Below are 15,766 nucleotides of genomic sequence, written 5' to 3'. Positions count from 1 at the left end.
CCAAGGGCTGGAGAGATGCATTTGCTTTTCCAGGAGGTTAGCACCATCACTTATTCTGAAACACACACAATAAGAAAGCCCCCTCCGCTTCTGCACCACAGCGCTACAAAGCCAGGTCTCCCAGGCCTAGCAGAATGAGCGCAAGGCTTTTTCACCAGAGCGTGATTTACTCCCTACGCTGCTGCCAAGTACTGCGTTTTCACCTATCTTCCCTGCCTCTAGAGAAGCAGCTGTGGCAAAAGCTGCAGGTGCCCCCTGCTGGCCAATCCGGATCTCACAGGCCAGGCCGCCCTCCCTTTTACCGATTCTGGCCAGGTCGCCAGAGGTTTAAAATATGGAGCTAATATGGAACAATTCTCCACATAGAAAGGAAAGGACATGTTCCATGAGACTTGTTCTGTTCAAGCTCAACTGACTATGGCAATCAGAATTCCAACCACAAAGACTGAAGCCTGGGCAATATAGCCCAGAGCAGTGCCCTGAAACTAATGTAAACAGGCATCACCTGAGAATATTATGCAAATGAAAATTTGATTAGCAAGGTTTAGGGCAGATCCTGGGATCCTGCATTACTAATGCGGTCTCAGGTGATGTGATGCTGCTGATTCAGAACCACTTGGAGTAGCAACATGCTAGATGAAAGTTCATGGACTTTGGAGTTAGAATGGTCTGAACCCCAACTTTTCTAGTTATCAGCTGTATGATCTCAAAGAACTTACCCATCTTAAACCTTGAATTCCAAGTCTGTAAAATAGGCGTGTCCACACCTACCTCACTGCATTCTGAGTGGATTGTATAGATATCATATGTAAGTAACTAAGGTGGTATCCAGAGTATAATGGACATTTGGGAAATGCTATTACATGTGAATTTTCTCCCAGTGGACTCATGTCCTCAGCAGCTCACTGCTCACGGTTATTAGTAAAAGGCTTTGATTTACAGAAACATGTAAATCATAGCATCTCAAACATATGGACGGTATAGTTTCAGTTATGAGCCCCTCACTGCCAATGTTAGATCCATCCATAACCACGAACTCTGAGGTTTTCGGTCAGTTATAACCAAATCCTTAACAGTGGTCGTTGGTGTCCCTGATGAATGTACATCTGCTCTCACACCCAAACTGGAAAGACACAGAGGAAATAAGATTGATGCCTCATCACCACACTAGAGACGAGCAGTATTTCACATGTGTGCTAGGCAGACACTGGAACGTGACCTGCAAATAAAATCTTCACAGAACACACAGGGAAAGACTTGCTGCTATGGAGCTAGAAGGTCCGGGTTTACCCACCAGCATCTGTGTTCTGTCACTGAGCCACCTCCACAAACCTTATGTTATCTGAGCTTCAATTTCCCCACCTATAAAATGAGATGGTGACAATAATGTATCTGAATTAGACAGAGAATGTGAAGTGCTTTGAAAATGATCATCCTCCTTGCCTGGGCTCATTTTGTGTGAAAGAGTTTGGAATTTCAGATAAATCAGGACCCTTTCTCTACAGGTAGTTCTGCACTCAAGGATCTAAAAAGTTAGAGGTAGCAGATGTTACAGAAATGTTCGTTTGTAAATAAAATACACTGCAATTTATTTTACAGTCAAAGACTTTAGGTCACTAAGAGTTGAAGACCTCTCTTCCCATCTGGGTTACATTTTGAAGCAAAGAGAGACTAAAACAACATAAGTCTCTCAGAGCCTTCTGCACTGACCCCTTTAGCTCATCCCCTACTCTATTTCCAATAACACCAAAGTCCCAGAGCTCCCCAGATACTGGTGCCCTTTTACACCCCGAGCCTCTTCACATGCTCCTCTCCTCAATCCTCCCCAAACTTCGGAATCAAGGACCACTCATTCATGTCTCTTGTTTGCAGCAGAATTTGTCTCTGGTGACTTGAGCAGTAAAATAGTATATCAGAGAATACCAGGGAGCTCACAGAATCACCAGGAAGGCTGGGGAAAGCAGCTGGGCAGGAGGGTAGGAATGAAGGAAAGCGCAGTCAGAACCACAGCCAGGACTGCAGAGCAAAACAGCCTGGGCACGACCCCCTTGCTGCCACCACCAAGCACCAGAAGCTGTAGATTTGTGCACCACAGTGCTAACAGCCCTGCAGGCTGACTCTGCCCCAACATTGCTGCCATCACCAATCCAGGAAATGAGACTCATCAGTAGCAATGCCAAGTCTCAAATGGATATGTCCATGTGGGCAAGTCTGGGAGACTTCAATCTCCTCATGAGGGGCACAGAGAATGAGAAAATTGGGTTTTTCAACTTTTGTAGTGAGATGTGGAGCCTACACTCCAGCCAGACCAACTCAAGTAAAGGGCTCAGATATCAGGCAGCCAGAAAAATAACAGATGGGCACTATAACCACTATAACTACATGAGCGTCCTGGTGATGTCAAAACTTCCCTGACACATTTTTCTGTGTTTGTGTCACACACACACACACACACACACACACACACACACACACACACACAGAGTCCCTGAAGTGTGCTCCCAGCACCCCTTAAATATAATCATGTGATTTTGTATTTTTCTGTGACTGTGTTAGAATAGACTCTTCAAAAGCAGACCTTGAGAAGAAGAATCACGTACAAGCAATTTATGAAGGAAAATTCTCCAGGGAAGATCAGTGAGGGAGCAGGGAAGCTTGACAGCAGGAAGATGAAACTGAGCAAGAATGGGATCTTGGGCAAAAGTACAGCAGAGGGCGGCTTCAGGCTGATACCTGAAGCTGGGGGCGGGGGGGGCGGGGTGCGAGCGGGTAAACTATGACTCAGAACTGCCCGAACCCAAGACAAGGGGCTGGGCTCCCACGCTCTGTGCCCAGCAGGCACTGGCTAATGGCAGCCGGGGTTGGAGGAGGAGAGTGGAAATATAAACTCGGAGGCATATCTTTGCAAAGCGACTTCAGTCGTCCTAGCACAGTCCTCCAAGAATGGCAGGTGCAAGCTATTGAGAGCCCAACGTTGACAGTGGTGATGGTAAAACGGGGCCCAGCAGATGGGATAAACTCTGACACTTTCTTTTTCTGTGACCCCCCTAGACTGGGAGCCCCCTCGAAAGCACTCCCGATGTCTGATTTGTGTCCATGTTCCCAGCACTCGACACAGCTTAGTAGGCATCCAGGAAATGTCCAAAAAGTGAATAAATGCTGGCTAGAAGGGGCGTATTACTCCTGGGGTGAAAAATGAAGGAACAGGGACGAATGCAGACCCAGACAGGAGGCAAGCAGGCAAAAATCAGTGAATTTCAACCTAGGTTTCCATCCCCTTCATTATCTTGCAATTCCCAGCCACACTGTCTCTGTCAAAGGAAAGAATTTGTGGGGTTTCCAAGGTCTGAGAGACACTGTCATGAGAAGAGATCCAACGTGAAGTGAACACTTATCTCTAGAAGGTGAACAGGTGTTCGGAGTTCTCAGACATGGCTGGCCTACAACTTCCCATCCCCTTGAGAAGAGGATAGAAGCTGGAGATAATGTGATGGCTTCCAGAAGTCACATAAAATACCCAAAGGACACAGGCAATTTGCTACAGCAGCTCACTTCTCTTCACCTACTAGCAAGCGGAAAGCCAGACTGGACAGGTTCATAACCCCCTGACGGATGTCCTTTCACAGGAGAGCCCCCAGAATAATTCATCCAGGCTGACTCTGGAGAGGGGGTTATTTTTAATCCTATGCCTTTGAATTGGCCAACCTCAGAGAAAGAGCAGAGTCTGGAGGCAATCTTCCTCTATCGCTTTAGGATAAAGAAGCAGGGTGGAGTGATTTAGCAAAGGCTTCATTTCGGAGGCTAGAGATCTGGGTCCTTCCTGTCTAAGGCACACACGGTAGGTCCAGAAATGTGGCAGACCTCTAAGGGAAGGGATCACCGAGAAAGGCCCTCCTTAGGGTCACCATGCCCCAGGTCATGTCATCAGTAGGTCAATGTTTAACATCCCCATTGGCCTCTGGAGTTAAGGGCCATTGTGATGGATAATTTTTTGTGTCAACTAGCTCGGTCACAGATATTTGGTCAAACATTATTCTGGATCTTTCTGTGAAGGTGTTTTGGATGAGATTAACATTTAAATTGGTGAACTTTGAATAAAGCAAATTGCCTTTCATAATGTGGGTGGACTTTGTCAAATCCAATGAAGGCCTACATAGAACAAAAGACTGACCTTTCCTGAGCAAAGGGAATTCTGCAGCAAAAAGTCTTTGGACTTGACATTGATTCTTTCCTGGGTTTCAACCTGATGGCCCACCCTGCAGATTTATGTATATGTAAAGAGAGAGAAAGGAGAGAGAGAAGTTATATGGAGGTACCCAAAAGGATAGGCCCAGGGGTGTTACAGAGTCTTCATATACCTGTATAGAGAGAGCTCAGAAAGCAGACAAATCTTTTCCTGTATGACTTTGACAGAGGGTAGATCTGCAGAGGCTTTGAAGCCAGCGCAAGACTATCAGCAGGTACAGTGTGAGCCTTATGGCTGGGAACTAGATGAGAATTTCTCCCAGGGTGTAGCAGGAAAGCAGGTCAGACCCCAAAGATTAGATAAGTCTACAGATACTAGTGGATGTTGACTAGAATGGAACATCTCCTGAAAGGTCAACCCCTAGCCAGCCCCATCACACACCAGGATAAGTCAAAAATCCCCAGTACTGTAAATCCACCCCGGGTAGAAGAGGGGATTATGAATTGACTGACTTTAACGTGAAATGACCAAGTTTTATTCAGCAGAATGGGAACGTGATATAAATTAGGTTCAATATAGAAAATTAAAGTCGTATTTCTTGCACAGCTACTTGAATTATGAATACTGTAAATGTCATCATTCTCACAAAAACAGCAGGTCCACACTATCTTGTGTCCCACCAAGGGGACACTTTAACCTAAGAAACATAGAGTCTCCATGTCCTTAAAATATATGCAGAGGCACCAGTCCAAACCAACAGTATCAGTATCTCTAGGGTAGGAAAATTTTATTTGTTTGTTTGTTTGTTTGTTTTTAAGGTCCCTAGATGATTCTCATATGAGTACAATCGGACACTATTTTTAGATCTTCCAGTTCATGGCTGCCATGTGTATAGACAACTTACTGGCTGGATGACATAAGCAAAAAATTGAAGATCTTTCTTTCCCCTCTTTGCTAGTTTGGTTTCTGTTTTGTTTTTGCAAAGTTTCAAATGCAGCCATATCACACTCAGACTCAAGTTTAAACTATAGATAAATTTCACCTCTTCCTTCTAATTTGCCAGAGATTACACGAGTAATGTTATCCAGTGCTCAGATTAACCTGTGAGGAAATGACAATAGCCATTTTGAATGGCCAACCCCTCATTCTGCTGAAAACACAAATCGATGACATGGAACTGCCAGGGAAAGTGGGTGGGGTAGTGGGGAGGGTGCTGCCTGGGAGGTGGGACCCAAGGTCTCCATGTTCTCCCAGCAGTAGAGCCCTGACTTTCAGCCTTCGAAGGGCCCATCCAGGAACCCTCAGCCACAAGTTCAGGTGAAGAACCTTTGCGAATGCTGAGTGTACTGACTCCAGTTCTGTCTTTTTCAGATGAATCTCACAAGTTTCAATTGTTTCTTTGTCTTTGGAGACCCCCCACCTCCCCACCCCCCCAAAAAGGAGAGAATCTACTTCACGGGAAAAATGAAGAAAGAAGTAAAATAAACTTTTCATTAGAGACTGTTCAAATGATCACAGCCAAGACAGAAATGTACCAAGAACGAGTTCATTGCTAAAAATGAAACTAAGTAGGATACTAAAAAACTGATTTAAATTGGCATATTGAAGGGACGTCAAAATATAAAGGACAGAAGCAGCCTGCCATCCCAGGGTCCAGTGACCACTGGCATGTTCTCTGTCTTCTCGAGAACAGATGGGACAGTAAGGGTCACCTCGTGATGAGGACACTGAAACACCACAGCCATGTTTAAAAGCCGGAGGTTTAGTAATGAGATGTGGTTTCTACCTTCAAAGCAAGATAGAGAGGCCCATTAACAGACTTTGCCAGGGAACCCAGAAAGGTGACAGTGGTGAATGGAACAGGAGAGCAGGTAGAGACACTATCTCTGAATATGTGAGAGGACTCAAGGTTGACAAGAAAAGCCAAGACATCGTCAGACTAACTTTGCTCGCCCCACCTCCAGATGTACTCTCGGCCCCCTCCACCATGGGAAGCTGACCTGTGTAGATTACACAAGAGTTGCAGACCCTCTGGCTTAAGGCTGGGGCACCTAGCACAGATTAGAAGAAGGGAAGTGGGTGAGGTCAGGGTATTTATTTATTTATTGCCCTGGCTGCCTCCCTCCAAGGTCACCTCAGGCTGGCTCTGTTCCTGTACACAGTCCTGACCCTCTGAAAATGGCCAACTATACGTGTATCTCTCTCCTCACATATAACTGCTCCCTCCCTATCATAGGGCCTGGGGTGGAGAAGGGTGGTTACGGCTGGAATGCTGCTAGGCCACGGGCCACTACACTTTCCACTGTGGCTCCTACACCCCACCTTTGTAAATGAAACCCCATCAAATCGCTTTGTTGAGAGTCTCATTTCTTTCTATTAGGAACTCGAATAATATAGACAGCGACAGCCCTCAGACCTTTTCCTGGCCATTCTCAGGTGTCTGTGGAAGAAGACAGATTACATATTCAATGGGACAGAAAAATGATTTCACCTGAAGAAGTAAGAAACAGACAAGTGGAAAAGCTTGTAAGAGCCCATGAAATATGTCTCTAACTTTTTCTTCTGTTTGAGTCACCACTGTACTTTTGAGTATAATTTGTTAAAAATTAGTGTTCAGGGGTTTTTTAAATTGCTAGAAGAAATGGTACCTCCCTTAAACCAATAACTGAATTGCTTAACTGAGAACATAAATCTCTGTTGTGAATACTGATGGTTTCTCTTTAACTGTTCTGTGCGCTACACTGATCAGCCTGGGCTTTATTGTTTTATAGACGTGTCGGGTAAGTGCTTATAACATAGAGTATTCCTCCCCTGATATGTACTAAGTAATAAAAGTTAAGTTGTTCTTGAAATCATTTTGCATTTCTGTTTCAGCTGTGAGTTAGCGTCTGCTTTTTCAGGTTAAGAATGTTTCTAATGCAGAGTGTCATTAATCCGTTTCCCGTTGGCCCATTTGTTCCATGCCTCTTGAACAAATTGCTAAGCTCTTAATGGAAAACGATATTTTGTTAGGCAGACTTGGGAAGATGTCTGGTTTGTTCCTAAAAGTGTTCTAGAGTCAGGCCCTGGGCTACTAGCTCACAGAGGTTTTTATGAATTTAGTTATTTATTAGAATACTGATTTTTATATTTCTGTATAATATTTTGGTTCTGTTTGTTTTGTTTGTTTTGTTAATAAATACTTAGAAGCTAGAAATAAGGGGAGAGTCTTAATTATCTCAAAGAATTTTCTGGAGTTCTGTTCAACAACCAACTACCAGTAGAAATATGAAGTTAAAAAGAATATACATGTCACATAAAAGCAGGTGAATCCCCTCCTTCCCCTCCCCATCAAATTGCCCAGCAGCTGCCCAGGGTAAAAAGAATCAAGAATGGCAAAATGGAAGGCAGTAATTACAGCCAACCAGAACAAGCCAAATGGAAAACCTACCAAAAACTCATGAACATGTGAGAATCAAAGGAAAATTAACCAGAGAAATGCCAGCATAAGACATAAAAGTTACCCAGGAAAAGATGTGAAAAACAAACAAAGTTATGGAAGGTCTAGGCTGAATTTTTGGTCAACACCCAAGTTATCAGCACAAATTGCTTTTGCCTCATAGGTTTGCAGAAGTGTCCAAGACACTTGGCTGATAACTGAGAATCTGGGCAGAATGTGTCCTTTGTGATGAATTTGGTTGTACTAATGTTTAGTTTTGTACAGTATAGTATGCTAACAAGCTCATATTGGACCTTCTTTCACACACACACACACACACACACACACACACATTTGGGTCTGAATGACCCTGTGAATCGTATTTAAGGCGTTTTGCCCTAGAACTTATACACAGAGACACTTATACACCTTCACACCTCCATACCTTTGCTTATGCCAGTTGCTTCTCTTCCAAAAAGTCTTTTCTATTCTTCTGCCATTTAAATTCAGATTTATATTGATTACCCCCAAAGAATTACTTTTCCCACTATACTCTGCTTCTTCTTTCTACCTTCGGGGGAAGAGCAGAAGGGCTATCTGTGGGGGATAGAAGCCCCAAAATAAATTGGTTAAAAATCCACCATGCACAAGCTCTGCTGGCCTCCTCATTCTACAGAGCTCCTGAGGCCTCCTCTCCCACAGTTGTCCTCTATGTGGCCCTTTTGATTGCTGGGCTTCTGATATTGGGTGACCCTGGAGGAACAAATTTCCCTTTGGAAGAGCTCCAAGCAAAATAATTTTCGAGTCTTCCTTTGGCTCTGCAACCTCATCATCCTCCTCCTTACACAGCCTCCTGGAGAATGAGCCCACAACCCAGAAAGCTCATCAACTCATGCTCCGAGATGTGAATATAGATGGGCACAGAATACTAGTCACTATAGGGACTTACGCAGCTGCTTGTAGCATAGCTGATGGAGAAAAGACATTCAGCTCTCATTAAGTGGCTATCACGGACCCCATGCTTTACAGATATTATCTTTTCAAAGCCCACCAATTAAAGCCGACCTGGAACACACGTGTAATCAAAGTTATATTTATCAGTTTGTTGCAGCAAGGAAGAACACATACCAAAGGAATCGTGGAACATCTCAGAGGGTGGGAGTTAGGAAAGTTTACATATTGAGACTGGGGAGCTGGGGTTCATCACAGAGTGGCTTCGGCAGGATTAGTCAGATCTGTAAAGTAGATTGTTGCTGCAGCACCCAGGAATGCTTTAGAACACAAGTCATACAGATATACGCCCGTGCCCATAGCAGCTTTAGTCACAGTCGTCAAAAAGTAGAAGAAACCCAAATGTCCACTCACAGTCGAATGGATAAACAAAATGTGCTATATACATAAAATGAAATATTCAGCCTTAAAAAGGAAAAAAATTCTGACATACAACATGGATGTACCTTGAAAAAAATCATGCTAAGTGAAATAAGCCAGTGACAAAAAGACAAATACTGTATGATTCCACTTATGTGAGCTACCTAGAGCCATCAAATTAATACAGACAGAAAGTAGAATGCTGGTTTCCAGGTGCTGGGGAGGAAAGAATAGGGAGTTATTGTTTAATAGGCACAAAGTTTCAGTTTCACAAGATGAAGAGTTCTGTGGATAGATGGTGATAATGATTGTATAGCAATGCGAATTGAATGCGTTTATGCCACTGAACTGTACACCTGAAAGTATTAAAATGGTAAATTTTATATTATGTATATTTTACCACAATAAAAAAAACGTCATGCAGAGTTACTGTTAGATCAGCTCGTCTGATGTCCTATTAAAACAGATGGGTCTGAATAACTGGTTAAAAAGGTTTAAGCTTAGACAGTTTCTCTTGCAGGCTATGGCTTAGTTCAGTTTATGGTAGTCCCCTTTATTCTCAAGGGATATGTTCCCAGATCCCCGATGGATACCTAAAACCACAGATAGTACCAAACCCAACATACACTTTTCCTATACATACATAGTTATGATACAGTTTAATTTATGTTGGGCACAATAAGAGATTAACAACAATACCTCAAAATAAAATAGAATAGTTATGACCATATACTGTAATAAAAAAAAATACGTAATTGTGGTGGTATTAAGTAAAAAAAGGGTTCCCTGAACACAAGCACTGCGATATCCGACATTGGATCCGATAACGGAGAAATGCTACCAGGTGACTAACAGGAAGGGAGCATGTACGATGGTGGAGACGCTGAACAACAAGATGAGTCACGTCCCATGCAGGCAAGATTTCACCACGCTACTCAGAACAGCATGCAATTTGAAACTTATAAATTGTTTATTTCCGGAATTTTCCATTTAATATTTTCAGTTTTACCACAGTTGGCCACTGGTACCTGAAACAGTGGAAAACAAAACCCCGGATAAGGGTGAGGGTAGTGAGAAACTACTGCATCTCATTTGCTATTCACAGAACAGTTTTGCCAAGATGTGGTTTCTGTTTCAAGTCTCAGTTTCCCCATCTCAGACTAGCTGTTAACAGAGCCACCTTTGACTTTTTCAATCTCATTTGTTTATCTATTCATTTGTTTTTGTTTCTTTTATTCCACTTAACAACTAAAAGTAGTGGATTTGGGATCCCAACCCAAAGCAACTATATGTTTGTTCTGGGCTTTTCGATTACAGGGCTCCTCTAAAGGCTAGAGTAGGTCTTTAAAATCTGCACAGTCCATTTGTCCCTAATCTATAACAAACACAACTCAATAACATCAACTGTTTTAGGCACCATAAAACACAAATGTAAACAGGGCATTGTCTGACCTCCAGGACCTTACAGACTGAAGGGCAACAGATACATATACAGTTAAGTATAGGAAAGTATGATAAATTCTAGAAAGCAAATAATTCTATGCCCACGTGAAATATCTATAACTGTGATAGTACTTGCTTACATTTGGTTAAAAACCTTTAACAAAGAAACAAGCTTCCCTTTTGGTTGTTAGAGATGAGATGAGATTCAAATTTAAAATAAAAAACACTACTAGAAAATGTAACACATTTACTTAGGTCTCTCTGAGGTATAAGTGATGTTGTTAGAATCTCTCCTAATAATAGATTTAGAAAAAGCAGGGGGGAAAAAGAAAATAATTCCTAACACATGCACCATAATTTAAAGCTGGGTTCAGCAAATTTTTTCTGTAAGAAGTCAGATAAATATTTTAGTCTTTCCTGGCTATACACAGCCAAAGATAACTATGTAAACAGATGGTTATATTCCAATAAACTTTATTTATAAAAACTGAAATTTGAATGCAATGTAATTTTCACAGGTCATAAAATATTTTTCTTTTTAATTTCTTCCAATCATTTGAAAATGTAAAATCCACTCTTGACTCTCAGAAGGCAAGAAGCTCAATTTGGCCTATGACTATCATTTGCCAAGCCCTGCTTTTAATGCTTGTTTCTCAAAGTGGCTGACAATCCAGCCACATCAGCAGCGCCCAGGAGCTTGGTAAAAGCCACAGACAGAGAATCTGAGAATCTGCATTTTAAGAACATCGCCTTGTGTTGGATCTGAATGTTCCAGTTTGAGAAGGATTGGTATAAGGTCCACACAGACTCCAAAGCCAGACTGGTGAATCCTAGTGCTATAATGTAATTCCTCAGAGAAGTGGTACCAGGAAAGGTCTGAACTTCTCTGTGCCTCAGTTTCCCTATGCACAAGATAAGGATGATAGCACTGTCTCCCTCAGCATGGTGTGAGAATTACATACACACACACAGAGCTGAAGCAATTATTCGTCATTACTATTATAAAGTTTCACACAGTGTTATTTCCACAGCCACCCTCTGAGATAGGGACTGTTTGCCCCATTTCACAAAAGAAACTATGCCCCAGGGAATTGAGGACACTTGTCTAAGGTCACAGAAACTAAATTTCCTGTATCCAAATTTAGTTCTAAAGATAATGAAAGTTTCCAGGGTATAGAAAGGGACACAGTCCACAGGCGCCCAAGACTTCATGTCCACATCTCCCTTCTAATGCTCTGCTCTCAGTAGCCTCTTTTAGCCCACACCCCTAAGATATTCCCTCTCTGCCAGATAGAAGCACAGCTCCCCAACTCTGCCACACAAGGATCTCCCTGAATCTGTACCGCAAGTTACCCTTTATCCTTTGAAATTTATCTTCCATTAAGTTGTGTAGTATTTTTTTTTATAATTTCTAGCTATAGATTGCAAATTTTCCCTCTGTCGAGTCATGTAGCTGACTGACTGTTTTTCATTATATTTGTAAGGCTCCAGGAAAAAAAATAAAGGCAATTCCTTTCTTTGAGAATCCTGACATTTATTAACATAATAAAATTCTCAAGATGAAATTGCAGTTTTCCAGACAGTAACTTCATTTGCAGGACAACTTATATGAAATTTATTTTAAGGCCAGGTAAAATCTAAAATACATGAGACATGAAGAAACGGTGGACCCCAAATAAAATGAAATAAATGTGTTGAGCTGGAAACCTCAGCTGTTGTCTCTCACATATTAATTAGAGTGACAGAAACAACAGCTCAGGGATTCGGGTTCCCAGCCCATCTTGGTCTGCTTTCAAAGCCGCTGTTCTCGAAATTAAAAATTTCTTCTAACACCTTGAAAATCATCACATCATATCCCCTTGACATGTCACTGCTAAGCATGAAATAATTGTTGTGGCGGTGGTGGTTGTTAGCAATACCTTTCATTTGGACAGAAATTTCATACATATCATTTAATGACCTGCCAAAAATCTTAGTGATGGTCATCAGAAAATTCTGTCCTCAGTTATACCAAGCTTTAGTGCAGTTAAATGACTTGAACAAAGTCATGTAGTTGATAAGTAGCACAGCCAAAGTTAAAATTTGGTTCCTCAGAGTCCAATAGAAAGGAGGTAATTTTAAAGATAATCAGCTATGGTTTTAAAGCACTTTAGAATTCAGAGAGCAGGTTCCCTCCACCACTGCATTTCATTCATTCAGGGGCCCTGGGAGGCAAGCAAACAGGAGGGAAACCTTGAGACAGGTTGTGAGAATGATATTATTGAGCATATTTGTATGATGAGTCCTTATCCTAGCTTCCCCAAAAGGCAGAGCCTGAGGCAAATGCTTACATGCTGCTGCTTTACTGGGGAGAGCTATCCCAGGGGAGCAGGAGAAAGAGAAAGGAGAGTGAGGCAAAGAAGGAGGAAGAACATACGGGGGCTGTGATACTAATCTGACCACTGCTGTTTCATTATGACTAGTTGATCATAACGAAATAATGATGAGTAACCTGCATAAAGATGGCCAAATAACTGATCCTGCGGGATTGCCTTTTAAGAGGCCATACGAAGAATCTGTCTCTCAAAAAAGTCCCTCTAGGAGGAGAAAGGGAGAAGAACTTATCTACTAGGCACTGTCTTCCATTGATCAAAGGTTCACTGCATGGAGAGTTAACTTCCCAGCTCTCCTTGGTTGCATGGTGTCTTATGCCTCTGCAGCAACTGATGAGAGGCCCAGAGTACCATGTGGCAAGGTATCGTTGGCGTATGCTCAGGTGAAGCTGACTGACACAGGAGGAAGAGCAGAGCCCATGCAAAATTGATTGCAGTGGTGGCACCTGGGGTGAAACAAGTGGCGAAGGACCTGAAGAACAGGTGAAGTGAAAGGTGCCGAGCATAAGAGATGTTTGATACAACTATCAAGTAAGGTAACCAGTTCATTTACATTCACAGAGTCCATCCATCCATCTATCCACCCTTTTACTCGCACTACATACAATGTTGCTAGCATTAAAATGCCAGTTCCAGGGTAAGGCATTGCAAGCAAGTCTGTTTGATTCTAGAGTATATATTTTCATCATAACACGATGTCTCTTACGTATATGTCCATAAATGTGAAACATGAGTACACAGACACCATCCCCGAGAGTTATTGAAAGACTCTTCTCCTTAATAGGAAGAACATACTCAAATTGGGTGAACAGTAGAATCAAAATCGAAGGACTATGAAGGCAGAGGTAATCATTTGAGTAACCTGCATAAAAAGGGCCAAATCCTAGAGAGCAAAGGACTTAGTAGATGCTTAAAAACCATTCTCAGATTTATAATTCACCCCAGGTTTGGGGCACAACTATAGGAATACACGAAGCCACTGCCTCAGTATTACAAAATGAGGGTCAAGATATGACTCCACAATGAGGAGGGGTGGCAGAAGGAGAGGCAGGTAAGTGGGGCAGTGTCAGTCACTTGTTCTGGAAGCAGGGGTCAGAAGCTTTGGTAATTCCAGTAATAATGCCAACAAGGGTGATAATGAACATCATTAAACATAGCCTCTATGTTTTCCATATAAATCTTTTATAATATTTCTTCTATAATCTCCATGACTTTATAAACAGTGACAAGTAGGAAATAACTTACTAGAAATCAATGATGATTAATGCTGGAAAACTTTCAGAAGTGCATTCATTCAACAAACATTTATTGAATGTCTACCATATGTTAAATTCAGAGTTCGGCACTGGAATTATCTTGGATTATAAATACGTGAGCCATAGGCTCCAGGAGTTGAGTTTAGGGCAGCCATGACAAATAGGCTTCATCTTCTGAGGTCATGTCTAAACTTGTCATGAAAGAGTTGCATCAGTTATTAGCAGTTCCTGTCCTGGGCCCTGGGACAGAGACCAGTAGCACATATGCCATGTATTTCATATTTCTTGAGCTATACTAATCTACTTAATCCTCTGGATGATTGTAGGTCTTCCAGAAGGCCATAAGGATTTCAATTTAGAAGTTCTCGAGTTCAAAAACAAGGAGCCCAACTGATAAGAAAATAAAACGTCATTCAAACAACAGATGGTAGTCTGGTGGGCTGTCCCTCTGTCCACAGGGTTCCTGCAGTAATTCTCCCCCTGAAACAGTAATAATTTCCTCCTAAAAAGAAAAAAAAAAAAGAAATATTCACTTTTAATCAAGAAATGGAAATAAACATATACCAGAGAGAGACTAGTTCAATATAGAAAGACTATGTATGTCTCCTTCTCACTCAAATTTCTAGAAATGACAGAAAAAAATCTGCTTTTAAAAATAAATTTAAAAACATATGGAAAAAGAAGAAGAAAGGCCATCAACAGAGCAAAAATGTTGAAAAACACTTGAAAACCAAAAGATACACAGGATGAGGTTTTCAGAGGGGTTAATGTGGGGCAGAGACTAGAGCAAGTATCAGTGAGACAGGTTGGAGACCCCCAGACAGCAGAGGTCTTTGCCTCAGGCAGGTCAGAAAGTAAGGAGAGGCACATAGTTCCTCGGGAAGCCAAAGAGACCCACAAAGTTCAGATGCTCCCATGCCCAAAAGATGAACTACTCACTATCAACCCCATCCCTGACAGTATAAAGACACTGAATTTGGGAAACAGAAACTGTATCCACTGGTGGATAAACAGGAAATTCGAAGTTCAAAGATCACTTCCTAGCTCAAAATTTATAAACATTTAAGGAAAATCATAACCATGAAAGAAAGATGCCAAACTCAACAAGAGAAATGACTCCCAAGAAAATAGCAAGTTTATTACAAAAACAAAAAAAAACAAAAAAAACAGAGCCTTTAAAAGATAGGTACTAATCTGCCCAGTAGAATAAGAAGATAAATCATCCATGAAACAAGAGTGGGCTATTATTAAAAAAAAAATATATATATATTAAAGAACCTGGAAATGAAAAGGGATGCCTACTTAAATTACAAGAAAAATTTCAATAGAAGAACTGAAGACCAGAACGGATATAACTAAAGAGCAATTTAGTCACTGGAAGAATTGATGCATCAATAAGAAAGAGACATCTAAGTAGAAAAATGGACAAAGGGTATGACCAGACAATTCACAGAAGAAATCCAAGTGGCCATTAAACATATGAAAAGAGCCTCACCATCAGTAGTAATAGGAGAAATGCAAGCTAAACAACAGTGAGATTCAGTGTCTGCCCATCTGATGGGAAAAAATTAAAATGACTTATAATCCCTAGAATTGGCAGCAGTGTAGGGAAATAGCCTCATATAGTTTTGGCAGGACCATGAGTTGGCACTACATTTTTGGAGGGCAATCTGGCATATTTTTTCAAATTAAAATGTGCATAGTCTTCTATCCAGCAATT

The 15,766-nt window shown here is 41.6% G+C and overlaps 1 protein-coding gene across 4 annotated transcripts in view; it reads right to left on the bottom strand.

Annotated features, from left to right (window-relative positions):
- The window catches only part of SH2D4B (SH2 domain containing 4B), a 125,131-nt gene that overhangs the window by 14,924 nt on the left and 94,441 nt on the right, over window positions 1-15,766 (bottom strand). For 2 of the 4 annotated variants that reach the window (XM_039872255.1, XM_039872256.1), the window contains exon 8: window positions 13,956-14,548. The exons of the other annotated variants lie outside the window; for them this stretch is intronic. In XM_039872255.1, the coding sequence (XP_039728189.1) occupies window positions 14,456-14,548 (93 nt within the window). In that variant the 3' untranslated portion in view covers window positions 13,956-14,455. Of the gene's footprint in view, window positions 1-13,955; window positions 14,549-15,766 lie in introns of those variants that run through there. 4 annotated transcript variants of the gene reach the window in all.

This window comes from Pteropus medius, unplaced genomic scaffold (assembly GCF_902729225.1).
Source record: "Pteropus medius unplaced genomic scaffold, Ma_sr-lr_union100, whole genome shotgun sequence".
NCBI classification, from domain to species: Eukaryota; Metazoa; Chordata; class Mammalia; order Chiroptera; family Pteropodidae; genus Pteropus; species Pteropus medius.
Note: the sequence above shows the minus strand (reverse complement) of the source record. Positions and strands in the feature narration are given on the sequence as shown.